This window comes from Pogona vitticeps, chromosome 6 (assembly GCF_051106095.1).
Source record: "Pogona vitticeps strain Pit_001003342236 chromosome 6, PviZW2.1, whole genome shotgun sequence".
Lineage (NCBI taxonomy): Eukaryota > Metazoa > Chordata > Lepidosauria > Squamata > Agamidae > Pogona > Pogona vitticeps.
Window position 1 is genome coordinate 83,713,529 of NC_135788.1, and position 27,834 is coordinate 83,741,362.

Sequence of the window (27,834 nt, forward strand, 5' to 3'; positions counted from 1 at the left end):
TCAAGAGCCTCCTCCAGCACCACAATTCAAAGGCATCAATTCTTCGGCGGTCTGCTTTCTTTATGGTCCAGCTCTCACTTCCATACATCACGACAGGAAAAACCATAGCTCTGACTATTCGGACTTTTGTTGGCAAGGTGATGTCTCTGCTTTTTAAGATGCTGTCGAGGTTTGTCATTGCTTTCCTCCCAAGAAGCAGGCGTCTTTTAATTACTACGTGTCGATCAAGTCACTTTCCTAATCATCATCACCATCTTAAAACTCTAGATCTGGAAGGGACTCTATGGATCATCGCGTCCACCTATTGTCAAGAAGGCACAGTGGGAACTGAAAACCTCTGGCTCTGCAGCCAGATACTTAAACCACTGAGATATAATGAGCAATCTCAGAACTGTCCTATCCTCAACAGACCTGATAAATTCTTGTAAACTCAAGTCTGTGCCTTCCTTTAAGAAGTCAATCCTTCTTACATTTGATCTTCCTCTTTTCCTGCTGACAACCTTTCCCAGCATTATTGTCTTTTACAGAGAATATTGGCTTCTTGTGATGAGTCCAAAATAGGACAGCCTCAGTTTCTTTTAATAGGTGGCCTTATTTAATCATTTAGGACACTGGCACTTCACAACGACCACAAATAAGGTGAGAAAAATTGATTTCCAGGATATCAAATCTCCAACATTATTGTATTTTAGTTTATGTGTGCACATATAGGGTTGTTAGGGCATTTTGAGGGCAATGTAACAAAATAGGATGAGCAGAAGGTAGCTTTCTGGATAATCTGAACTTCAAGTCTCATCAGCTAATTAGGATGGGCAAGGAAGAAGAACTGTGTTAGTGTGTATAAGCACATTTATAAGACTGCAAACTTTAAATGCATTAAATATTGTATCCTCAATTCACTTTGCTGGACACATCACACTCAGGCTGTTTTACCAGCTGTGGCCTGCTTAGTTTATATCTTTACCATACAAGCTATAGAAATGTGTTCAAAATGACTAGGGGCTGGAAGCAGCATCCAAGCAAACTTTATTACTGAGGAGGAGAATTAATTATGAGTTCCTAGCTGTTGTATTTGTAGCTATTTCTATTCTTTAGTCTACCAACTTCAAGTCAACAAATACCAAACATAATCGATATGCAGTCCATAACTGTTGTTCCTGAACCACAGTTTTGGAGACCACTTAGGAGAACCTTCCAACACAGCCCTTATATTGTCCACTTCACAATTTGTCCAGTTGTGTCCGACTCTAGGCAGCAGTGCTCATCTCCATTTCCAACCCATAGAGCTAGTGTTTGTCCGCAGGCAATCCTCCATGGTCACGTGGCCAGCATGACTAGACACAGGACGTCGTTTACCACTAATGCAAAGTATAATAGCTTATGACAAGGCTAATAAGTATCTATTTTAATTGTATTTTAATCGTTTTATCTTTTATTGTATTTTAATTGTAAGCCGCCCAGACACCTTTGGGTAGCATATAAGTTAAATAAATAAATAAATAAAATGCCTGGGTAGGTCACAAACATCCCTGCACCTTTCTGGAGTGAAATACTCTATCTCCCTTCTGCTAAGGCCACGGACAGCCCTGCTGGAGCACTTTACATTGCAGGTTAGAGGTGAAGTAAAGCTAAATGATTTAAAGAAAACATTTGATGCAATGCCACACACTCCTGTCCATAGACAAAGCCACCATAGAAACCTTTCCACGGAACAAGGATTTTAAAAGAATGGTTTTAAAAGCTCTTGTGAGAGTATAAATAAGCCCACAAGGAATGAACATGGACATTTTATAACTATACTCTTATTGCTTTGCAACAACAAAAAGCAGAAATCCCACATACAAAGCATACCTCTGGTTGCAGTTAAGTGTTAAGTCCACTTAACAGTACAATTCTATTTACGTCTTTTCAAAGGTAACTTTTACTGGACTCAATTGGGCTCGCTGCCAGGTAAGTGGGTATAGGATTTCAGCTCAAATTGCCACCCATCTCCACCCTCATACCAGCAGTCTCAACAGGGGCATCTGCTATGAATTTTTAAGACTCCAACCTGCAATTCTTCTGCACTATCCCTTAAAGAATGGCGACCAGCCTGAAGAAGTGAAATTACTTACGAAACCTCGCAATTTGCATGATTTTTTTTTAGTGGTTCAATAACCTTACTCTTCTATTTGTGTTATCCAGAACCGCACGGCCTTTTCCTAATTATCTCCACCTTCTCACTCTATCTTTCTCACACTCCCATATATACACGTACAGTATGTATTCAACTGAATGCAGCGGTCTTTGCGCTCTAATTCCTTTCAAACAGACGCGCAGCTCCGGCCAAGGCTGCGCACCCCAATTGCTTCCAAAGCAAAAGCCAGGCATTTTTACCACCGAATCCTTTCTGTCCGAACCAATAGACGAGGGCGGGAAGAGCATAACCAATCAGAAATGAACAAGGAGCATCTGATTGGATCTCGTGCCACATGAGTGATGGAATCTTGGTAACTAAGAGGGACGGGGGAGGAACCTCGGAGGTGGGGAGGGGCCGAATGTGAAATAAGACAGAGGGATTTCAAAGAAACCGTCCGTGTGACAGAGAGGTGGCGACGGATTTCTACTTCCGGGTCAGTGCTGTTTCCCCCTCCCCCACCTCCCGTCTGGGTGAACTTTTACCGCTGAGACTGGGCGGGGCCTGTGCTGCTCTGCTCCGCTGCCCCAGTTATGGCGGCGGCGGCGGCGGCACCTGCTGCTGCTGCTGTTGCTGCGGGGCGGGAGAAGGCAGAGGGGGGAGGGGAAGCCCCCTCCCCCCGGCTGCCGCCACCCCCCCGCGGCCAGAGAGCAGGTGAGTGAGTGACAGAGCGAGAGGCAGGCAGGGCGGTTCGGCCGAGAGAGGAGGGGGGAGGCGGGGAGAGGTCCTTGAGAGGCCTTTACGTGCCCCCCCTCCTGGGTCAAAGAAGGAAGCTTCCCACGGGGTGGGGGGGGTTTGGCAACTTTTGGGGAAGAGGCAGAGGTTGCCACAGAAACCCTTAAGCAGCGCGTTTTAGGACTAGGGGAAACCGTGGGGGTGAGTGCGTGTATATGGGTAACTGCTCCCGTGGGCACGCCCTTCTTGACAGCAAGGGTAACGTTGGAGGAACTGCCATCCTAGGAAAACGCGAGGGTCCCTTTGGTGAAAATGAAGTTGAGTTTTTCTGCTCAGGTGTACGTGGTTCGACTCCCAACATTATATTCCTGACACCAGAGTAAATAATAATAACTACTACTACTGCAGAGCTGAAAGGGTCCCTGCACTGACAGGAATGGGAAAGGGTGGGAATCAAACTTCTAAACCTCTGGGTCCAGAGCCACAGATCTAAACCACTGAACTATCCAGCAGTTGTATAATAATGAAAGACTCACTGGTGTTTTGGGAAAATAAGGTTACATCACTCTTGTCAGTTTTATATACATATTATAATTGTGGGTGACCAGTATCATTCCTCAGGCTCCACTTCCTTAGTTTATATTGGACTTTTGGTTTTGCATCACACATTTCTGCCAGACACATGAAATGGCTCACATCCAAAACTACATAAAGTGCAATAAAGTAACAATAAGTTTGAAAATAAGTAGTTATCACTGCATAGTAGGAATTTAGTGAAATAAGGTTTGCATCGATTAGTCTAATGTGGGCGTCACAACACACATAGATAGGCTGGGGAAGTTCAGATTTTCCAGTGGGTGCTGATTGCAGAGGCCATCGTATACTGGACTCTGTTTAGCAGCCCGGAATTGCTTGATTCTTGCCACAGGACATCAGGTCACATTATGGGAAAAACTGATCTTCCAAAACTCTGCCCATAATAGAACACTACCCCCCAGCCTCTTCCCATGTGGTGAGGGATTAAATTCTCCCAGCTATGATACCTTACATAAGTGAAATTCTAAATGTCTGTGGCTGCAGAAAAGCAGACCAACCTTTTCAGGAAGCAAGAAACTGAAAAGCTGCTTTAAAATCAAGGCTTTTGAGGAGGAAGGGATTGTTCCCTTCCTCATGTAAAATAGCCTTACATTGCATTAAGCCTTTGTTCTAAGCCTGGTAGTATTTACTGTTCCTGACAACAGCTCTTCAGGGTGTTTTATGGTCCTGCAGTGCAAGCACCTTTTAAACAGGGATGCTACAAATTATGCTGTCAGTGATCCATGTCTTGACACCTGATCTGTGGCATTTTATTTTAATTTGGTTTTAAGAAATCACTAGGCCTCAGTTTTGATCTTGAATGTAGGATAATCATCAAGAAAATCTATATACGTACAGTATATGAGTCCAGCTAGGGATGGTGGGGCAGATTTGAGTAAAATGTGTTATAGTTGAATTTAATGTCCCCCTCTGAGAGCCTGAATTTTGGAGGGCTCCAGTTATTTGAAATATCATTAATTTAGATTGTCACAGCCTGAGAGCTATTGTAAATTCTTAGTCTCACCCAGCAGAACTTGAATGGACATTTATAAGTGGCATTTTGAAAATACTGGCCAGAATCCTGTGAAATACCATGTGCATAAAGGCAATTGTGTAAATGTTTTGCATTTTGCCAGAGTTGTGGACCACGGTGCACAACTGATTGTGCAATTAATTTTGCAACCTGGGCATAACTAAAAACATGATTCACAACAAACAAGATCCATTATACTGGCTGTGTAATTGCTAGTTTATGTTTCATGATTACTAATAAGATTCTGGCTTTTGCTTAATTTTTTTTGTCTGCATCTTGTATTCTTGTTATTTAAGATAATGAAACTATAAACGTAAGACAATTTCTGTAAGTACAATAAAAGTTCCCACTTACTTCCATCCATTTTCCTGTTTCAAGTTGACCTTAAGATGTGTGAGAAAGTGACACAAGGTTTAAATCCTGTACACATTCAGCTGGGATTAGGTCCCACTGATTATCCTTTAAAAAAAAAAAGTAATGCATGGAATTACACTGTACAATGGTATCTTTTAATTATATCAAAGTAACTACAGTACCTCTGCACAAATAAGAGGCTGGAATACTAACAGCAATTTTAGGTAAACACGAAAGTTTCTGTTCATTCACTTCTGGTTAATCCAGTGTATTTTAAATATGTGTGTGCATACAAACACACCATTTATCACAAATCGTGATGTGGGATAGTAAGCATTTGTTAAATTGTTTGTTGTGACCAACTCACTTCATGTTACAGTATTTTAGTTTTCCAACATTCCTGTTTTTAAAAAAAACAACTAAGTTAGCCATGTTGACCATAAAACTAATCCAGAATCCAATGCTTCATGTATCCAGTCAAATTGCTTCCAACTTATGATGACCCTATGAATTAATGAACTATTGTCAACAACCCTTCTTAGCTCTTGTAAACCTAAGGACATAGCTTCCTTTATTGAATCCATTCATCTCTTGCTTGGTTTCCTCTTTTCCTGTTGTTTTCCTTTTTTTTCAGCATTATTGTCTTTTCCAGTCTTCTCATGATGTGCACAATATGTGATAGCCTCAGAGTAATAATTTTTGCTTCTAGAGAGAGTTCTGTCTTAATTTTATATAGAACCTCTGTACGGTATTTGTCTTTCTGGTGATCAGTGGTATCCACAAAGTTCTCTTCCAACACCACATTTCAAATGAAACAGTTTTTTCTTGTCAGCTTTCTTCACTGTATCTTTCACATCTGTAAAGAGTCATCAGGAATACCATTGTACAGATGACCCACACTTTGCTGTCCAGTGACACATTCTTGTACTTGAGGATCTTTCTAAGTCTTCAAGTTAAATGCACCCCTTGGTGAGGGGGTTTAAATGTATCAAGGAAGCTGGAAGAAATGGCATTAGAAGGCTTGACTCAAGTTACCAGTTTGGGCTCCTAGCAGGGTCACCCCAGTCAAAGCTGAACCACCAGACTAAGAAGAATCCATCCACCTCAGGATTAAGGTTACATCACCAGGAGAATACATCACTGTTCACACATTCAAACATCTCAGTAAGCTGATAATAAGTGTGGTCCAATTTAACATTTCTGCTTAATTTATGTTTACATTTTATGCAATGGGCGAACTGGTCCCTAGAAACATTGCCTTCCTCTCTTATTTGCAGCACAGTTATGTAACGCTTTCCATGATGTTGTGTCTTTCAAGTGGAGTTTACAAAATGCAGTGCCTGAAATCTCATTGGCATAGATGTAAGACATGCAAATCAGAGGACATCATCCCATGATCGTAATACTGCATTGAATTGAAAGCTTCCCAACTGCCTTCAGATTCCAAGGCTCCCTAGGACTTCCTTTTGACCTAGGAAGCCTTTGGAGCCTTGAAATTGTGGAGGGGGGCTGCCTTGAACATCCAGAAATTGTCATAGCATCCCTGCCACCACCAGCAATCCAGCATTAATTTTTGGGTGCTAAACACTCCCCTTGTGCCCATGCAGTCCTAAAACTCAAAAAGGTTGTACCTGGGTGCCTTGGAACCTGAAATGGACAATAGCAAGCTTTCAGTTAAATATTACTGTTGCAAGATTATGACATATCCTACTTGGGCAGTATAAAGTTCTGCCAGAGGATTTTAGCCTGTGTTTCGCAAAATGAAGAGAGAGCTGTGCTGAAACTGACCAAAGGTCTATTGGTTCAGTACAGTGGTGCCTCACTTGACGAGGATAATCCGTTCCAGCAAAATCGCTGTAGAGCGAAATCTTGTCAAGCGAAATTTTAAAAAACCATTGAAACGCATTGAAACCGCTCAATGTGTTCCAATGGGCTAAATACCTCAGCGTCCAGTGAAAATCCTCCATAGGGCGGCCATTTTCCGATGCCTGTTCAGCGAAAAATCCATCCTAAAGCACAGCGGGGAGCCATTTTACACAGCGGGTGGCCATTTTGAAACCCGACGATCAGCTTTTTTGATCGTCGTAATGCAAAGAACCGGTTCCCGAAGCAGGGAACCGTTTGTCGGGAAGCAAATTTTGCCCATTAAAACATCGTTTAAAAACCTCATTGTCAACTGGTTTCGTCGTTTAACGAGGTAATCGTTAAGCGAGGCACCACTGTACAGTATTCTGTTCCCCTAGTGGTCAACCAGATGCCTTTGGGAAGCTCACAAAGATAATATAAGTGCTATTGGCCCCCCCTTCTGCTGTTTATTTCCCAGCAGATGCTCTTCAGAGGCATATTGCCTCCAGACATCTAGAGGTACATATGAGAATGTTTCACCAACAGATTTTATATATTTTTTAAAAAATTGTAGGTGAATCATTTTCATATATATTTATACTTGCTGTAAGCCCAGTGTGGTGTACTGGGCAGAGTGAGGGACTAGGATTCCGGAGAAGTGGGTTCGAATACCCACTCAGCCATGGAAACTCACTGGGGGTGTGTGTGTAAAACTAGTAAAACATCCTTAAATACCCTGAAAGCTTGATTAGGCTTGCTCTAAGCTGGTTCTGACTTTATGGTACATAACTAACTGTGTATTTATACTAAACAATTACAGCAGTTTCAGGGTCATGACCTCAGTCGATGAAATCTTGGGATTTATGGGTTGAAGTATTTTGAATTTTCTGCACTTACTGCATTCCACTGTACTAGAATTCCCATGCAAAGAATTCTAAGTACTCCATCAAACTACAAATCCCAGGATACTGTAAGATGGAGGCATGACTGCTAAAGTGTTACCATACTGTTGTAAATATTCAACAGAGATATAATGATAGCCTTTGCCTGTGAAGTAACAGGGATCTTTTCAAACCTTACACATGGGCCATGAGAGAATAGGCAATATATCAAGTAGGAGTTTAGACTGAGCCGAAAGGAAATGGAAGATATTTATTATCAAAAGTTCAAAAATGGCATGGCTAATTCTGTAATCTGAATTATTTTGGCAACTAGCCAAAGACTTAGAACCACAGTAAAAATGCTATTGTATTTAAAAAAATGGAAAGGAGACTAAGCAGTACTTGCACCATGTAAAAGCTTGACAACCTGAGTACAAATTAGTAAGCAACATACCCTTGCAGAATTATAAAGCATCTGACAATGAATGACCATTAGTTTCTAAGAGATCCTACCTTTAGAGAAGCTCCTATTCAAAAGCATGATGCATGTTCACATCAATCACTGGATTTCTTACTTAGGTGAGAGAGAAAATGAGTCTTGTGAGTAAAATTTATGCATGGAGTGTATATTTGGACCTCACATTTATATGTACAGTCAACATGGTGGATGGTGATATCAGAGAAAAGGGTTGCAAACATGTTAACATTGCTCAAAATGTGAGCAATTTTGTGAGTAAGAGCCAGTTAGCTTTTTTTTAATTGTTCAGGAATCGGTTTAACTTGATGGCTAGAAATAAGTATATTGCTAGTACATTATAAAGTTATTTGGCACTGCAAAGAATGTGTGGTTTGTATCAATTGCATCATTCTTTTGACCACATTTCAAAGTCAGGGTGCCATCACAAAGAATTCTTCTCTTTTGTTGCAGAATATTGACCTACTTTTCTATAGAATATCTCAAACACATGGGCAGAACAGTATAGAGGAGAAATTCCAAAAGACATTTGGGTTCCATACATCATAGGACTTCTAACTGTAATAAATTCATGAATACCCTGAACTAATAGAAGCAAACACAGAGTCAGCATAATTATTCTGGAATAGCACCATCTGCATTAAAAAATTTAAAGACAATCCTAGCATCCAACTCTTGAACCACTTCAGGTTTTCAAATAGAAATGGGAAATGTTTGCGTTTTGAAAAATCAGAATTCCCTATGCAGTATGACCATACTGCATAGGGAGTTCTGGGAGTTGTAGTCCATACATACACATACTCCCAGTACTTCTTCCTAACTGTTTTTCATAGCAGTCTCACATAGTCCATGTCAGCAATTCAATCTGAGTGTTATCAGACCATGGAACATGCGTTATCCCATGTCATCCATGTTAAAGTAGATGACACTTATAAAATGTACTTTATTTCATTGAGATTACTTGAGCCTCTAATGGCATTGTTGTATCAAAGAGCACCATGGACAGTGTGCATGTTCATTTGGAGGGCACATTCCCTTGGAGAAGTAGTTGACCCTCAGCCAGGGACTATATATTCAACACAAGCCTCAATGTTATTAAAATAACTAGAGCCGTACTTGTACTGTCCCAAGACATAAACATGTCTAGAATGGGTTGAGATTGAAATTACTTCTTTAGTGGAAGGTTCACTTATTTCCTGCAATTGAAGTGCTTTCCATTTGCATGTGGGGAGATGAAGGTAGACTACAGTCTATAGACAATCTTTTCTTGTACTGTACTTTAAATGATGGTACATCTGGTATATTAATAGAAAACTTCATAATATCTATATATTTTGTTCAAAAAATAAAACTATATATAATGTAATCATTTTAAAATTTTGAAATATTGATATATTGCCATTTTGCTTGACAATCGATGTTATGTAATAATAAACATATCAATACTGTATATAGTAAACACATTTTAAAGGTGCTTGGGTAAGTGATGAAGGCTGTGGATGGATAAATGCCACTTCTCTAGGCATTATGTGCTCCTAATGTGTCTGTTTAAGCTGCTACTTTTGAAGGAGCTATTATGACCATAAAGAAGAATAACCTTCAAATATTCTACCTAGGAGTAACAGCCAGGTAGTTCCAGATGTTGTTATCCTTAGCAGAGCATTTCCCATACATAGTTCATCTGCAGTTCCTGTGTCTTCCCAATAGCAGGAGTCGTTGATGAACGTTTTACTCCCCAGGCCTATGATGATGATGACGACAACAACATGCTGTCAGGTCAATTCTGATGTACAATTACCTTTTCCAGGATTTTCTAAGTACAGAGTACATGTACAGTTTACCATGCTGTTCTTCTGGGCGAGTACTCAAGAATTGTGTAGCATGTCTCAGGCATCATAGGCTGGCTCTTCTACAAGGCATGGTGGAAAATCAAACTCCTTGCCCCTGGCTCAGGAGATCTGATCACTGAACTATCAAACTCAGATATCAGTTTATTGATTTACCTATAGTAGACTGTGACATGTGAAACCATTTACTTTAAAGTAAAATCACTAACTTCTACTTGCAGAGTGCCAGTGTTACAGTTTTTGTTTATATGTTCTCAGTTTATTATGCACTTCAGTCTTAGTGTCTTTAAATTATCCCATCTTAATTAATTCTGAATCCAAATGTAAGGTGCTACTTGTTAAATCTGAAGTATACCAGCCAATTATGGTCCAGTTTCTTTTTATTTGGGAGCTATATTTCAATGCTCAGTTACATTTTACAGTATCAAACCTTTCATAACATTCTTATGCCCTTGGAAAAACGGTTATATCTTTAAAAGGGAAAAGAGAAAAATACTAATATTCCAGCACAAGTTCATACATTTTAACTTATTGTCCATAATTATGATAATATAAAAACTCCACATCTTGGATTAAACTTGTTTATTATTTCTGTAGAATTTTTTTTTAATTGCCGAGCATCTTTTAAGTTACAAAGCTGATTCCTTACATTGCTGAAGTCATGAAAATGTTGCGCCTTCAAATAACACTTTTAAATAAGCCAGAGATTTCTAATTCCTCCATTGAGATATATGAACTTATTTAAACATTCCAACTAAATTTGTAAATCCCTTTAAATGTTTTGGGTTTTTTTAAAGAAATAAATGCACAGTACCTTTAACCAAAGTTGTGATAGCAACTAAAAATCAGCAACTCATTGTGACAAAATTTTTAAAATAGATACAATAAGATTAAAATATTACGTTCCACAAAACCAAATATACCTGTGGTCAAATAAATTTTTAAATACCTGGAGTTCACTTTCTTAGAGTTGTTTCATCAGGCTTGATGGGTAAATTAATGAAACCAGTGAAGGAGAGATAAACCTGATTTTTAAAATTAATAGCTCATGAAGTAGATCTTGAAAATCAAAGTGTAGTAGAATGCAAAATATATTTTTCTGCAAGATTTTTTAAACTGCATCACAGGGTACAGTGCCCTCACAAAGCCACTTATAAGACTAAAACTCAGGGAAATAAAATTATGATCTTAACACTTGGACTATAAAACTACTATGACACAAAGAGAAACAGCAAGCACAGCACATTTCAACCAAAATCAGGCTAGAATAAATGCTTCTTCAGACCTCTTTTTTAAAAAAAAAATTATATTGGCTTGAGAAATGAATGAACAGCCAATGTAACTGTTACAGAAGAAATACAGCATGACAGTGCTTAGCTCTCACAACCAATTTGCCTATTGCATTCTGTACAATCACAGTTTGTAATTGTCTCCAGGGTCAGCCCAACATACAATGCATTACAGTAATTTAAGGCTGCAATTACACAGCAGGAAAATGTGGCTTGAGATTGTGGTGTGCAGATTTTCAAGTCAGGTTTCTAAGTCTGAAATCTCTGTAGCTGTCCAGATGATAAAGAATTGGCAGGAATCCGCAGAGGCAGAGAACAGTGTTTACATGGAACTTCAACAACAGAAGCTGCCTTTGACAAATTGCTAACTGTGCTAGACAGAAATTTCTACTTCTCTTATTTATTTATTTATTTTTATTTATTTATTTATTTATTTATTTATTTATTTATTTATTTATTTATTTATTTATTTATTTATTTATTTATTAGATTTTTACCGCGCCCCTCTAGACAATGTCTTCTCTCTCTCTCTCTTAATTTAGTTTTCATGAGTGCCCTAGCAGTACTCTGTTCCAGCACTGATTTGAAAGATTTTTAAAAAGAAACTGACTGGAGATAAGGACCACGCAGTTGAGGGGGTGTGCCCCTTTATGTGAGATCAGGTAGTAGCATTGGACAGAAAATGCACAAACACAATGTCAATCCAGTTAAAGCAAAATAAAGCCACTCTTGCCACCTGAACAAAAAAAAGACAGCAGGCTTCCGTGTGCCACGATTTACATAGTGCAGTCACTGGTTTTTAGTTCAAATTCATCTTTGCCTAATCTAATGCAAATTGTGAGGTAAATGGGCAATGCTGTTCCCCCCTGATTTAGATGTACACAATTCATGTGTCATTGCCTTCAGTTGCTGTCACTAAGGCTCCTCCATCAATCTATGCTTGGTTAAAGAACATTCCACCTATGCCTGAGCACCGAATCAGGGGCTCTTTCTGATTGTTTCTTCAGGGGTGTGACATACACACACACATCATTGTCAGCCCCAATTTTCCAGGTTACTGCATTTCCCAAGGCATAATACTTCCATTTTACACAGATGTAAGTTTGCTACTTTCATCTGTCCCAATACAGTATTGACCCGAGATACTCATCCCACTAGTTAAATTTGTAATATGACCATGTTTGAACTTTGTACACAAAGCCCAAAGCAAATATCCCTTAGTTTAAAGTTTTCTCTTTCTACACGTTGCAGCTTAGCTTGATGTGGTTTGTGATTGATCTTTGAGAGGCTATCCCAGTTGGGAGAGTTTTGGGCACTGCACTCCCTAAATGTATATTTTCCTAGCTGCATGGCAAAGCAGTGAGGTTCAGCATAAAATTAAATAGTACAGTTGGCACTTCATTAGAAGTGAAGCCTCCCTTTAAGAGGCAAAAGGCATCTGTTTGTCTAAACATAAGTTTCTTCACTTCCACATATTACAAGTCAACTTACTTGTGGTTTATTACTGGTTAGGTGAGCAAAGGTTTCACTTGTAAATCTGATTACTCAGGCATATAACTTTAAAGGAGTTGCATAACTGAAGGAAGCATTATTGTAGCAGGAAATATGCATTTTCCTTAATTTGTGATATGACTGAATTATGACATGACATAATTTTTCCTCTTGCCATGAGTACATAGTCCCATTCTGTTTTCAAGCCCCTTTCACTAGCAGTTTTAATATTGCTGCTGTAATTGGAATATCCCAGCTGCTGTGTTCCTTCTAAATGAGGTATATAGCTATGTTGCAATGGATGATCTAAGAGGACCAAAAGTTAGAATACATACAACTGCCATAGCATGGCTTCTTTTTGTCTTACTGTAATGAAACCATGGCTAAAACCATCAGCAACTTTTTTTTCTAGTTAAAAAGCCAGGATGTGTATCAGGAGTGAATGGGTGGGTCAGATACTTGCCTTTGTGGTCAAATTTTACTTCTCTCTAATAGAATCATAAAATAATTGAGTTGGAAGGGGCCATCGAATCCAACCCACGGGTTAATACAGGATTCCAAATCAAAGTATATCTGACATATGGTTGTCGAATTTTCTCTTATTGCCTCCAGCGTTATAGCAACCTCCCAAAGTAGTAGTAGTAGTAGTAGTAGTATAGTAGTAGTAGTAGTAGTAGTAATAATAATAATAATAATAATAATAATAATAATAATAATAATAATAATAATAATAATAATAATAATAATAATAATTTATTGTCATTTTAAGTATATACACATACAACGAAATTCACAGACACCCAGAGACCAGACACATGCACACACATAAAATTCCCCAAACACTCCCCACCCACTAAAAGTCCCCCACTAAAAATACAAACATCTACACCGCAGGCCAAGTAACACAGTCCAACTAATTATTCACTACTAGTGGTCTTTAAGCTCATTATTAATTGCAATTATAGCTCTGGGATAAAAACTATTGAGAAAACGTGTGGTCCGAGTCTTAATTGTTCTATATCTTCTGCCAGATGGTAACAGTTCAAAAAAGTTATAAGCAGGATGGGAAGAGTCTCTCAGGATGCTATGTGATTTCCTTAGACAGCGGGATATGAAGATGTCATCCAGGGTTGGTAGATGGAGTCCGATGATATTCTGGGCAATTTTAATGGTTCTCTGTAGAGCTTTTTTGTCCGCTACAGAGCTACTCCCAAACCATGCCAGAATGCCATAGGTTAGGACACTCTCAATGGTGCTACGATAGTATGACAGAAGTAAATGCTGAAATAAATTTAACTTGCCGAGCATTCTCAGGAAATACAGCCTCTTCTGTGCCTTCTTCATTAGCATGTCGGCATTTATAGTCCATGAGAGGTCCTCTGAGATGTAAGTACCCAGAAATTTAAAACTACCAACTCTCTCCACTTCCTCACCGTTTATGTACAGTGGTAAATGTACATTTCTCTTCCTCCTAAAATCAATTATGAGTAATTTCTTCCATTGCTTTATTTATCTAACAATTAAGAAGTTTTTTCTGATGTTCAACCAAAATCTGGCTTCTTGTAACTTAAGCCCATTATTACATGTCCTACACTCTGGGATGATTGAGAACAGATTCTGTCCTTCTTCTGTATGGCAATCTTTCAAGTATCTGGAAAGTGCTATCACATCTCCCCTCAACCTTCTTTTCTCAAGGCTAAATTTGCCTAGTTCTTTCAGTATTCCTCATAGGGCTTCATTTCCAGTCCCCTCGTTATCCTTCCTACCTTCCTCTGAACTTTATTGGCATCATTATTACAGTGGACATAATACTCAAAATGAGATCTAACCAGTGCCAAATAGAAGGGAATTAGATTTGGAGACTATACTTCTGTTAATGCAGCCTGACATAGCATTTGCCTTTTTTGTGGCCACATCACACTGTTGGCTCAGATTCAGCTTGTGATCTACAATTCATAGATCCTTCTCTCTCATAGTATTCCTGAGCCAAGTATCCCCCATCTTGTAACTTTGCATAGCTCCCCCCTGCAGTGTAGAACTTCACACTTATCCCTGTTAAATTTCATTCTGTTGTTTTCAGCCTGGTGCTTGAACCTACCAAGATCTTTTTTGAATTTTGTTTGTCTTCCATGATATTAGCTATTCCACCCAGTGTGTCATCTCACATTTAAATTTTCCATTAAGACTTTAATTAATAAATGGCTGTGTTCTGGATATTGACTGTATATCCTCAACCATTCACTCTAGATGATACTTTGGATGACGCAACAAGAAAAGAACTTTGCACAGACACTTTCTGTAAAGTTTGTGGGGCTGTGCTGCAATTTGAATCGCAAAGAATAGCACACTATGAGGTAAGTCTTGAGACAGAAGAAGTCAGTAATAGTTGATGGCCTTCTGTTCCACAGGCAAAAAACTTCCAAAGGTTGCCCATGCAGGCTGAATTTCCTTTGGATCAAGCAACAAGAAAGATTTACAGCATGTCTGTTTACAACAACTATTTGTTTACAAATAAGTACACTTGAAAAGGCAGATAGTGCTAGTTTTTGTAATAGCCTGTTTTTGTTGGGGTGGGTGGAGGGAGGCAAATTGATAACCCCAGACTTTTATCTCTCCTGGCTATATTCCAAATCTTGCTACAAGCATACACTGTCTCAGCCTTAACTGGTAAGAGTGTCCACAGTCACAAACTTACCCTAACTATCAGTGCCTATTGAACAACTCACATTACAGTACTTGTTTGTTAAGCAGGCCTAGTGATGGGTAATTGTATCAAAACATCATTTTCTTTTCATGCTGTTGTGCGTTAGAGAATAAGAGTTACTTCTCATAATCCTGAACACATTTTAGTGTTGGGTGACTTCTTGAGATGTGAACACACCAACACAAGTCAGAGCTGTTTCTTGTTTAATTTGTAATCACATTGCTGTGTCCAGTGGCATCAGCTCAGTAAAGGCATGAAAATCAGACCACTTTGTTGGGTGCTTTCCTTGTCTACCTGCTCTGGAACAGCCCCTCCTTTGCTAGTATCCATTTTAACTAATGCTAATGAAAAAATTACAGCCTTTCTGTGTTCTGTGGCAAGTATGGGATTGTTTTTTGTTTTCATTTCAGATTCATTGATAGATTAGCAGTTAGTCAATCAAAGCAGATTACATGGCTCTCCTCCTCCCCACTTTATCTTCAGAACAACACTCCTCTAAGTAGATCAGGCTAAGAAAGAATTGATTGGCTCCAGGCCACCTAGTAGGTTTCATGGCTTATTGGAGTCTAGAGGCTGGATCTATTCAGCACTCTAATAATTACAATTATTTATTTGAAATCATAATATTGCATCTTTCTACTTTACTCGCATGGTCAGGGTGCCTTGCAAGAATTTAAAAAAAAAAAGAACGAGCAGCAATTCATAGAATCAAAAACAACAACAACAGGGGAATTCAGTCTTAAAGCAACAGTTAGCTGCAAAGCAGTCTTCCATTCAGCTAGTCCCATATTTACAAAAATAGAACAATCACAGCCTGGTAGTAGAAACAAAAGAAAGAAATGGTCCATGTGCCCCAAGGAATTCCAGTTTAAGCACAGCTGCAGAGAAGACCACCTCCTGTGTCTCAGCCTACGATGCTTTAACACCCATTGGATAGTGAAGAAAAACATCCCAGAAGATCCTGGAACTACAGAAGCTGGTATGAAAGGCAAGTGCCTCTTAGTATCTTGGACCTGTGGGAACAAAGGCTTCAAAGGTAACCAGCAAGGGCAAAATCCTGTAGGGATTTTTACATGGGCAAAGTCACAGAAATCATGACAGCTCATGAAGCTAATTCCTTATATACTGATCCCACATATTAAGTAATTTTTCTTGTAGTGATGTAAAATCCCAGTGGGATTTTATGCACAATGAGTTAAATTGTATCGGGAAATGAATGTAAGCAGAACGACTGTAAAACCAGTTCAGTTCGCTCCAATAACCAAGTACACATCCTCAAAGCATCATTGTAGATTCATTCACATTTCTAGCGACTCTTTAGGGTAGCTCCATTTAGTGTAGTAGTCCAGTCTAGATGTAATGAAGGTACGTTTTGCCGTAGCCAGCTAAGAATTGGTCTTTTTATATCAGGTGTTTTTCTTCATAACTCAGCAGTTGATATCCATTCTTTCTGTTGGTAAACTACAGCTCTTAATCATTGTATTTCAAAAGGAAGTTCAAGTTGTGTCCTGATATAAAATAAATATTACTGTTTTCCAGGGCAAAAAACATGCGCAGAAAGTACGACTTTATTTACAAATACATAGTGAACAGAAGGAGGGACTGGAGCCTGGCAAGCAGGGGCATGTACAGGTAATGTTACCCTATCCATAACGTTTGTCATAGTTTTATGTCTCAGAGGGAGACCCTGTTGCCCTTGGCATCATCTGGCTGGCCAGATGCTGTAGGCCGTCTCTTACAGACACACACAAGCACACCACTCTGTAAACTGCCAAGAGGTAAAGTGAGGCAGGTGGCACAGTGAGAGAATGAATTACATAGAGCAGCAAACTGCCCACATTTGCCTCTGGCTGTGTCTGCCATTGGCTGCATCCTCCAGTTGGCTTTCTCTTTCTGAGTATCCACTCTTAAGAAAACACTTTGTTTGTAAGTTTGCAAACAAACAAGGTTAGGTGACGATTAAAACTATGGTCACCGCTTCAGATCTGGAGCATACATTTTAGCTTGGGAACAATTAGAATTTTTTACCATACGTGCTGATTTTGTTACCTTTTATTTCTTTACCCATCCAACCCAATCCATTCTTTTTTCCACTAAGAAAATGAACATTAGTGCCTTGTAAGCACTAACCAATCACATTTTTTTACTCTTTGAATTCAGTTGGACCCTAATGTGGATAAAAACACCTACTGCAAACTTTGCAACATGATCTTCACATCTCCAGTTGTGGCTCAGTCACACTACCTGGGAAAAATCCACATGAAGAAGTTGAAACTACTGTCAGATCACTTTCAGCATCCCACCCAGAGCTCTCAGTCAGAACCAGGTGAAGAACTAGTTTGGGACGGGGAAGGGTGTGATGTTCTCAATTTGACAGATTTGTCAGAGCGAAGTGGTGTAACATGGGATCATTTTAATTAGAAATGAATGAAGCAAGTTGCTCTCTTTGTATTTCTCTTGCCATTCCCTAGCCTTAGGGCCACTAGATGACCAAAAGGAAAAAAAAGAGTGAGGAGTCAGCAGAGAGGAGGAAGTTATCAAGCAGGCTTGTTTACAGCTTGCTAAGTTAGCTTTGCTGTAGCCATGCCTTCTGCAAATCTGGACAACCAGAGCAGAGCTAACTTAACAAGCTGCAAACAAGGCTTATTGAAAACTACCTCAATTCTTTCCTCTGATTTATTGATTTTCTCTCTCTCTCTTGTCACCTAACTGTCCTAGTGTTAGGACAGCAAGTCTTTAAAAGGAAAAAACATAAGGGGAGAAGGAGAGGGAAACAAGCAGAACTCAACACCAGGTGTAGTAAGGGAAGGATTCAAAAGGTAGCCAGTTACCCGCTGCTTTGGCTCTTCCACTGCTGCCGTAGCCAGCTGGAATGATTTTAGATAGAATGATTACAAAGCCTTCCAAATTGGCTCAGGCAGTCACACCATCTGAATAATTGTGAATGCATTCACCAAAAAAAGTAGAAGCCCTAGTGGCAGAGGGGGAAAACTGTAGATTGGGGGGAAAGGTCTGAACTGATTCTCATGGATTTTTACATCATGTAGTCAATGGAAAATAATGTGAATCAAACCTTTCCAATCCCAGAGTGCTTTTTGTATTATTTGTCAATGTGGTTGACTCTCTTAGATACTGAAGGATAGTATTTCATTTCGGGGGATTCTTAGGAAACTGGAATGCTGCCCTAAACTAGTTCTAACTCTTTGTGCTTCTAACTCAGTACTGTCAACTAGGGTTGGCAATACCTCTCGCGGTGTTCAAGAAGAATTCTTTTCTGGCCTTATTGGGAGATCTGTGGTATTAGGTGATCATCTTCCACCCAAGTACTAATGAAAACCACTCCTCTTTAGTATCTGAAGTCAGGCAAACTGGTTGGGTTCTGAATGATGTAGAGTGTCTTTCTCATTAGCAGAAAGCTACAGGAATTGTATTCCTTCTTAATGATCTTGTCCTTTTCTTCCTTGTTTACTTCAGTGAGGAGACATAACTTTCCTCTTATCCCTTTCCATCAGGCCCCTCTGTGAATCCAGTTCATCCAGAAGTGTGTGCTGACAAACCTTCACAAGACACTGATGCTGAAAACCCACCTTTATCATGTGTTACTACTGCTCTGGATATAGAGGATCCAGAAAAATATTGCAGACTCTGCTCAGCACCTTTCAACAACCCACTTATGGCCCATCAGCACTATGTTGGCAAGAAGCACAAAAGGAACGAAGTACGTAAGAAGCTGGTAGCTGAGATTGGAACTACAACTGTCCCTGCAGAATCTAAAGCCAATGGTAAGCAAGCAACTTGCTCCATTCTGTATCAGCTTAGCACATCTCAGAACCAAGCTATATGACTAGCAGACCCCTGTGATGTTGTGGCTGGTGCTGGCCCATACCATTTCATATTGCCAATGGAAATCCAGTATTCAGTTTTTCCAGCTTCTCCATATCTTTTTTTAAAATCTCCGCACATAGTACATCAGTGTGTCAAAGAAAAGAGTAATCATTACTGCATTTTTATTACTGTCTTGTTCTTCATCAAGTGTTTGAACATTCCATTCATTACCTACAAATAAAAGAGAGCCTTTTCAGCAAAAGATTCACCATGGGATTTAGCATTCAGTGCTTCCTATATAAAGTCCTAACAAATATCTAGATGTCTACATAGATTAGGCAACTCAAAAATATGTAATTTTTAGCTATTATCCTAAGAAAGATGTACATTTTCATTTATATTATGACATCCAAAAATATATAATTTTTTCTAGTGATCATAACAACCCAAACTGCTTTGCTTGCGTTTGTATATGTCTCAAATGCCTTTCATAATTCTTGAGGGGTGTCATTGTGCAGCTGTAAGACAGTGTGAAGATGTGTTTCAGTTTTTCCCCCTTGGAACTGACTAGCAAAGAGGAGTGTGCAAAGGCTATCATGGCTAAGAAGATCTCATTTTCCCTGTATTCTCTTTCACCTCTCCCTGTCTGTTCTTTCAGCTATCGGAGTGGGCAACTATGTGTGCCCCATCTGCAGTATCAGCCTTACTTCCATAGAGATGTATCAGTCTCACATGCAAGGAAATAAGCATCAGATTAAGTAAGTATTTCCCAATGGAGCAGTGTGTGTACGTTCACTAGCATTGTTGTTCTGATACATACACTTACAAATGTGATACCCATTTAATTCTATGTATGGATTTTGTGCCTTCAGAGTTTACGTTAAAGTAATGTGGGCAATGTTCCATGAAAACTTGCATTAAAATATAGCAGTTAATCTTTAAAGTGCCACATATTCTCTGTTCTTTTTTGTTTCTGCTTTCAGTTTGCTCTTGTTTTGTGTTTCTTGTTGAAATGCTTGCATAGACTAACTAATATGGCTACAACTCCAAAAACTATTTTAAAGCAGGAATCTAATCTTGCCTGTCAGGACTCCCATCATCCCCAAAGTCTTGCCCTCTCAGAAGGGAGATGGGACAGGAGATGGGGATCTTTGAAACTGAGAAGCCTCTCTGCAGCCTTTATCATTTCAACAGAAAAAGCACAATGGAGGGAGCCAAGCATAGTCAGGGAGGGCTTTGAAAGCTTTCCAAATCTTAATTGAGGGCTTCAGACAGCAGTGGCAGAGTGAGCCTAGCTTTGCTCACTCCTTGTTGCTTACTTTTTGCAACAGTAGAAGACTTAAGGAAATTAAATTCAGGCTATTAAGGCTGTAAGGTTGTTCTTTGTGTGTGTGCCTTACAGAATATTTTGTAATCAATTTTGTTTACTTACCCTGTTCTTTTCGAAAAGATTAGTAGAAGAATGTGGGACCTGTGGCCCTCCAGATGTTATTCTAAAGCACCCATACTCCCTCACTGTTAACTGTGTCAGGTGGTGCTGGCAGATGTTGCTGTTCATCAACATATCTTGGAGAACCACTGTCTCATCTCCCGTGACTTGAGTAATATTACTACAACTGATCCTTTGACCGTTGCTCAAAATCTCCTTTTGCCTGTGGTACAGCAGATATCTTTCAAAAAGGGCAACTGTTTTGGGCGGAAAAGTACCCACCTCAATTTAAAATAGTGCCAAATAGTAATCTGCGACACAGTTCCCAATAGTAAAAGCCACAAGTTAAAATAATTGCAAGAGAAATGAAAAGAAACACTGACTTTTTCATTTGCCCCCTAAAATAATGGTTTGTAGTCTTTGGTTCTTCAGATACTTGGGCTTCGGTTTCAACCAGAATCCATGACTATTAGCTGGATCATTGAGGAAGTAAAGTCCAAAATACCTGGAACGTCAAAGATTAAGAACCACTGATCTGACAGGCTTTAGTATAGGCAAACAAGACTTCCTTGGAAATCTTGAGAGTTCCAGAAGAAAGGCCCTATCCACCCCAGTAGAAAAGTCCCTGTTGCCATTTGAAAGAGTCACCCATTTGAAGGAGGGCCACAAGGAAGTTGAGCACCAAAAAAGTATGAAAGGAGTAAAAGATTAGGCATATGTCTCAGTAAATTGCTTTAATTAAAGTACTGGCAGAACTTATAAGACCAACTTTTACTTCCAGGGAAGAACTTGGGCCAAAACATGTTAAGCAGTCTTCACAAAATCAATAGTTCTTTTCTAGCAAACAATGTGAAAGTTACCTCTTTCAGCAAATTATACCAGAGCAATCTGAAATTGTAACCTGCGATGAGTGGACGTTGTCTAGAGGGGCGGGGTAAAAATCAAATCAAATCAAATCAAATCAAATCAAATCAAATAAATAAATAAATAAATAAATAAATAACCAGATACCCCATCACTCACTGGATTTCTGTCTGCTGTTAAAATATTTGTGCATGTTCTGTGGCTAATAAATAAACATGTGCTATCAAGTCACTTCTGACCCTTTCCAGGATTTTCTAAAATACTCAGAAGTGGTTTATAAGTCCCTTCTTCAGGGGCTGTGCAGCCTGCCTATAGCTATACAGGGTAGCTCTTCTCACAGAAGGGATAGTGGGAAATCAAGCTCCTGATCATACCTAATTCACTGAGCTATCTGTGAAGGGATGGGCAATTTCATCTGGTCCAGGGACCAGTTCTGTCCCCCACCCCAGACCCCATTGTCCACCTCTCCACTGAACTTCACCAACAACACGGGTGTGGGGAGAGTTTAAAGGAAGTGTCGTTGCAGTCATCTGTTGTTTAAACTCTATGGCAAACTGTTGTAGCCATTTCTCTTGTTTTAAATGAGGCTTTCCAGTTGCCATTGAAATTGGGCAGCATGGCTTTCAGACAGTGCAAGCTCAGAATCATAAACGACGGTTCTAACATTCACTGAAAGAAAAATGAATTATAAAATTACAAACCAGTAGTTAAGAGTTAATATAAACAAATAGGATCTATATAAAAAGCTAATGTCCATGAGCTACCATACAGTGATATTAAGGTAACTTACGTGCAGTTTATCAGATCACTTGTCCTAGCAGATGACATCATAAGATACAATGGCTTTATTTTTAATTTTTTTAGAGAAAACATGATTGTAAATCTGATGAAGAACTCCAAGAAAACATATGATTCCTTCCAAGATGAGTTAGCAGATTACATTAAAGTACAAAAAGCAAGAGGACTGGAACCAAAAACTAGTTTCAGAAAGCCAGAGGAAGGGCTTGAATATGAAGAATTTGAAGCCACAAATGGTCATAAGGAGGTCTTTCCCTATGAACAAGATCTGTTTTCTCATGATATTTATGAACCAGATCAGCATTCCTTTTTCCCCTCAGATATGTGTGTACTATCACATACAGTTGAAAACCAGTTGTCACATCGGTCACCAATTCACAGAGGCCCACGGAAACTAGAAAATGTACCCATATCTGAGTGCAACATGGCAGGTTCTTCAGAGGAACATGCATCTCACTTGACAATCTCCAAATACAATGATTGTGACCCATTATCAGCAGAATCTGCTGAGGACTACAAGCCTGTATGTTCAGATAATAGCACACATTTTTACCGGAGAAGCCAGAAGTGTCAAAAGACATCCAAAAAGGGGAAAGAATGTACAACAGAAGGAGAGAGGAACCAGCCCCAACAACCTGTAAAGCTCAAAAGAAAACGGTGTCATGAAGAAGAGACAGACTCAGGAAAAAATGGTAAAAAGAAAAAGAAAGGTGACGCCTCTTCAGCACTTGAGTGGAAATCAAAGCACAGTAAAGATAAAGGAAATAAAGAATGGTCTTCTGAAAAGGATAGCAGAAGGCATAAAAAGCTAAAGAAGAAAGCAGAAGAGAGTGGACCAACAGAAGAAGAGATGCTGTGGAATGAATCTGTTTTGGGATTTTAACTTTGCTTATTTCCAATGAATTCTATGTTTATGTGTGGCCTGAACCATGGTGCACTTTTATGTTTCATTACTGTTGGGTTTTTTTTATTATTCTTTGTCCTTTAAACACAATGGGTCTAGGGCTCAGGATGTCTCTTAACAAAGTGCTCAGGAAGGATTTGAACTGCAATTCTAGAACCTGTTCCAGTACATGGTTTACTGTTTCTTATGGAATGACACCCCACACAACATGGAGAAGCTATGGAACAGTCTTGCAATGGCCTATAAAATGGAAGGATGCAGTATATTCAGTGATAGCTGTCTCTGTATTGTTGAAAGGTTTAAAAGTAGTCTGAAAGTATTGGCTACAGATCATTCCATGTCCTATTTATGTGTAGGGTTTTTTTTCTTTTAGTTTTGAAAGTACTGTACAAAATTAAGAGACCTACTAAATATACAAACACTTGAAATGTTTTCCCTCTTATAACTCAGGTCTAACATATTCTCTAAGGAATATTTCTCAAGTGCCCTTGTTATAATTTCTGCGTGTTAATCCTGTAGTTTAAGATGATGATGATAATCATCATCTCAAACGATAATTGCTATAGGTCTTGCATTTAAGACCAAGTGGCATATGTAAAGTTCAGGTAGGATTTTTTGAAAATGAAGTTCATTTATTAGTATGTTCAAAGGTTTAAGGAAACATTCCATTTAAAATGGACTAAGGCCCTAGACATTCACTTTTAATCACATGGAGATTAAGTCATACCTTAATTTGCACATTATCGAATTGGCACAGATATTTCACAAACTTCTCTCCATAAGTCCATGCTCCTGCATTTTGCCTTAGACTTTCCTCCCCATTTTTAACACTGGCCTATGGGATAACGTTGACCATGGGTTTAGTGCTATAGTGGTGCTCAGTAAGAACTTGGTTACATATTAAATATCTCTTGGATACGATAGTACCCTGCACCACTTTTGATTAAACAATATCCATCAATCTTCATATCACTGCAATGGAAGAAGCAAATGTAAATATTTCAAATGAGAGATAATCAACTAAAGGGTATGGTGAAATACTCAAAAAATTAAAATGGTTCATAATGTAGTGACCATATTATTTCAAGCTCTGGAAAACCCTCAAATTGCACCTGTTGCTCAATATTCAGTCATTTAAATATGTCTTTAAAACTAGATATTTAAAAGTGGCTTTCAGTTAATCTGTAAATGACTTATAAGGTTATATGCTAAGTAGCATTGTCTATATTATTTATTTACTTTATTTCAGTCCTGCTTTTTTTCCAAAGAAGGGACACAAGATGGCCTTTTTTTTCCAAATTGAAAGAATGTTAGCTTGTTTCCTCTAGCGTTATCCTCCACGTAATTGAAACCCTGTTGCACAGCTACAGCTGAATGTTGAAGAAACACTACTGTGATTCTGGAGGGGGGGGGTCATCTTCTGGCTTAGTGTGCATCTAAGAAACCCTGTGGGGACTCTTCAGTTGCCAGATGGAAGGGAGTGAATGTTACGCTATTTGATTTCTGCAAGCATAAAAAAGCAACAAGATTTCAGTCATTATTCATGTAATTTGCTTTGTTTTGAAAAGGTATGGCTCTAAAGGTGGGCTTGGGACCCAGATAAAGGCAAACTGGCAAGTTTAAAACAATCGCCATAGCTGCTCTGATTATTACATGTGACAACATGCATTTTGCAGAAGGAAGAAGAGTGAAAATACAGGGGGGAAAGGAGAAGAGGGCAAAAGTTAATTTATACTGTTTCACAAAACTGGTTGAGACATAAGACAAAAGCAAAAAAAAATGCACAAAATAGAAGCGACTTCTGCTTTCTGACTACCACTAGGAAAAATTAAATTGGGACGGAGGGACTGGGCATTGTCAGTGGTGGTTCTACATTGTGAAATTCCTTTCCCTGGAAGTTCCATCAAAGCTCCTCTCTCCCAGTCTTTACACACGAAGTCAATGCAATCCTGTATGTTGCTGCGAATGAACCATCTAGTCATGTTGTTAAAGATAATTTTCAAATAGCATGTGACCTAAAAATGTGGGCCACCTGTTTTGAGGGCTGAGATTTATCACTTCTTTACAGCCTTGCCTATCCAAGCTTAACCATCAATGGTCCTTGACTGGGAATTTAGTTTAACTTTGTGTCTAGGATTGGAATGTGGGAGACAAGGCAGGAGAAATCACAACTGTTTAAATTGGGAAGATTTAGTAGACTGACAGTAAGGCTAGGGAGCCCTTGGTCCTTCAGATGTTTTGTATAACTCCTACAATCATCCCTTATAACTGGCTGTCTTTGGTTGGCTTCTGGGAAATGAAATTCAAACTCTCAGAGGCCCAAGGTTCCCTCACCCTTCCATTAGAGGACATCAAAAATCAGTGGCCGGAAGGAAGTGAGGGAGAGCCTTTCTGTTTCCAGCAAGAATGGAGTTAAGTAAGGGACCCATTCTGGATCCAGATGGACTGCCCCCTCCCCTACCCATCTGCCCATAACTGGTGTAAGGGAAAGAACAAAAAGGGGCAGGAGGTAGGTAAAAAAACATCATGAAGCATCGCATCTACTCCCGTTCAAAATGGCTACATTTTGTTTAATTTTAAGAGTATGAGTTTAATATATTAATATATTTAATGTAAATTTTTTGAGCTGCTTTGCTTTGGAATAAGGACTTCATCCAAAAAAAGGGCAACATTCCAATAAAAAAATTAAGGAAGACAAAATATTGGGATTTAGGCTGTGAACTGGGAAGTGAATAAAAGTTTTTCTCATTCTAAAATTTCGGTCTCTGATTTATAGATGGCCACTTTCCTATTGTCAGAAAACAAAAAGCATCACCAACAGAGAACATGGGTTTTCACAAGAAACTGCATATGCTTGTTCTTATATATACTGTAGATGTAGATTTTGAAACACTTGGTTTTTAGGGGGGAAGTGCACATTTACATAACAGGGAAGACTGGCGCTAGGTAAGTGGCCTGTCTACTCAGTTTACTGGCAACAGCATAGCCTCTGGTGCTCTTTTGTCCTTAAATAGGACTTAGACTGGATCGCCCTTCAAAGAGAGGAGTACAATGTGGTCAGTCAATAAAGACAGACCACAATGGTTCATAAAAAGTGGTTTTCATCTCCCTTGTTGCTGGTTATGTTTCTTATATGTTGTAATGACTGTAGCCAGAGTTAATCTGGGGGCCTTTCAATGCAGACAATCCATCCCTGATGAAGACTGGGGATAGAGTGGAATACTTTATTAGGGATGGAGTGGAATACTTTAAGAATCAACATTTTTTAGAGTGATCCCAACCATCTGGGCAGAATGAGCTAAACTCCCATGTACCCAACGTTTCATTCTCCCTGAGCTTTCCAAAGCTATCAGGGTAGCACTGTCAGGGACTGGGGGAGGATGAAGGCTGACAGAGGAAAAGAGGCAGGGGTGAAGGAGTGGGGAGAGAAAGAAGGAAGCTTCCTTTCTTCTGATGTATGAATCTTCCCCAAGCCAAGAACTCCAGGTTATTGTCAAATTGTCTCAAAGAAAGCTGTTAGTGCAGCCATTCCTAACCTTTTTTTTCCATGAACACAATATGAAAGAAATATAGGCCAAACCAGGATTGCAGAAGTCACAATGGACCTTATGAGATGATGTGTAAAGAATTGTTTCCAGTCTTTGGCCCCCTTCAAAGTGCAACAGCCCCCCAGGAGAGCATAGGGCCCCCATTGAGAATGGCTGGCCTACCTCCCTCTTCCTTGAGACTAAAACTTCAGCTGCAGTAAGGTTAGCAAGAGAGCTGATTGGTACTAGGGAAGAGGAGGGCTGGATTCTTCTACAAGCGTGTTTAGTGCTGAGTAGTCTCAGTTGTGTGGGAGGGAAGGGCAGTGTAGGAGACTAATGAGAGGGAAAAGGGGAGATGAACTCTTCTCTGGTTCAGATTTAAATGCTAATCCGGCATGAAGAACACTGGGTAGGTTGCAACGTTTTCCTCATATTTCAGTAGAGCATTGCAGTACAGAATCTTTCTTTCAGAACTGAGTGATGACAAAGCTTGGCAACATGGCATTGCCACCTCCACAGCACAGCCCAAGAGAGGTACGTGGGTGGGTACAAGGTGGGGAAGGAGCCTCCTGGTTTTTCTCAGCTACTCTTTAACAGGGATGGCACCACAGGTAAGCATGTCCAGTCTGAACCAGGGAATCAGTAGTTCTTCTAATTTCTCTGATATTTAAAATGCTGGAATGGCTAAGGAAGAATTGGAGAGAGAATGCCTTCCTCCTTTTTGTTCCCAGTGTTGAAGTGAAGTAATGAAGAAATGAGAAGTAGAAAGAAGCCTAATTCCTCAGTTATTTTCCATTCTTAATGAGTCGGGGGGGGGAACTATCATGTGAAGGAATGCCAGATAAAATCTTCAGATAAATAATAATAATAATTTATTGTCATTGTAAGTATATACACAGTATACCCATACAACGAAATTCACAGACACCTAGAGACCAGACACATGCACAAGGATCATCTTGCATAAATTAGGGACATGTCATAGTAATTTAGGTTTTGTGCACTACTTCTTCATAACTGCAGATGGCGGCAAAATCATGTTAAACGTGGGCACATTTACAGTATTTAAATATCTTACTTAATTTGGGCCAACTTTCTGAGAAGCACACAAGTGGATTTAAATCAGTGGGGATTTAACTAC

General features: G+C 39.3%; 1 protein-coding gene across 1 annotated transcript; it reads left to right on the forward strand.

Annotated features, from left to right (window-relative positions):
* Positions 1-2,652: 2,652 nt before the first annotated feature.
* Positions 2,653-25,922, forward strand: LOC110080309 (zinc finger matrin-type protein 1). Its single transcript, XM_073004032.2, has 7 exons — positions 2,653-2,830; positions 14,890-14,996; positions 16,886-16,978; positions 17,507-17,672; positions 18,859-19,128; positions 19,830-19,929; positions 22,329-25,922. The coding sequence occupies exons 1-7, from the start codon at positions 2,710-2,712 to the stop codon at positions 23,143-23,145; spliced, it is 1,674 nt and encodes a 557-aa protein (XP_072860133.2). The 5' UTR covers positions 2,653-2,709; the 3' UTR covers positions 23,146-25,922.
* Positions 25,923-27,834: the final 1,912 nt, after the last annotated feature.

Excerpts from the sequence above, each read along its gene's own strand:
- LOC110080309 (XM_073004032.2), top strand. The coding sequence starts at position 2,710 with ATGGCGGCGGCGGCGGCGGCACCTGCTGCTGCTGCTGTTGCTGCGGGG. Across the intron at positions 2,831-14,889 it reads CCCCCGCGGCCAGAGAGCAG|ATGATACTTTGGATGACGCA; the intron begins GTGAGTGAGTGA and ends CATTCACTCTAG. Across the intron at positions 16,979-17,506 it reads GCAAGCAGGGGCATGTACAG|TTGGACCCTAATGTGGATAA; the intron begins GTAATGTTACCC and ends CTTTGAATTCAG.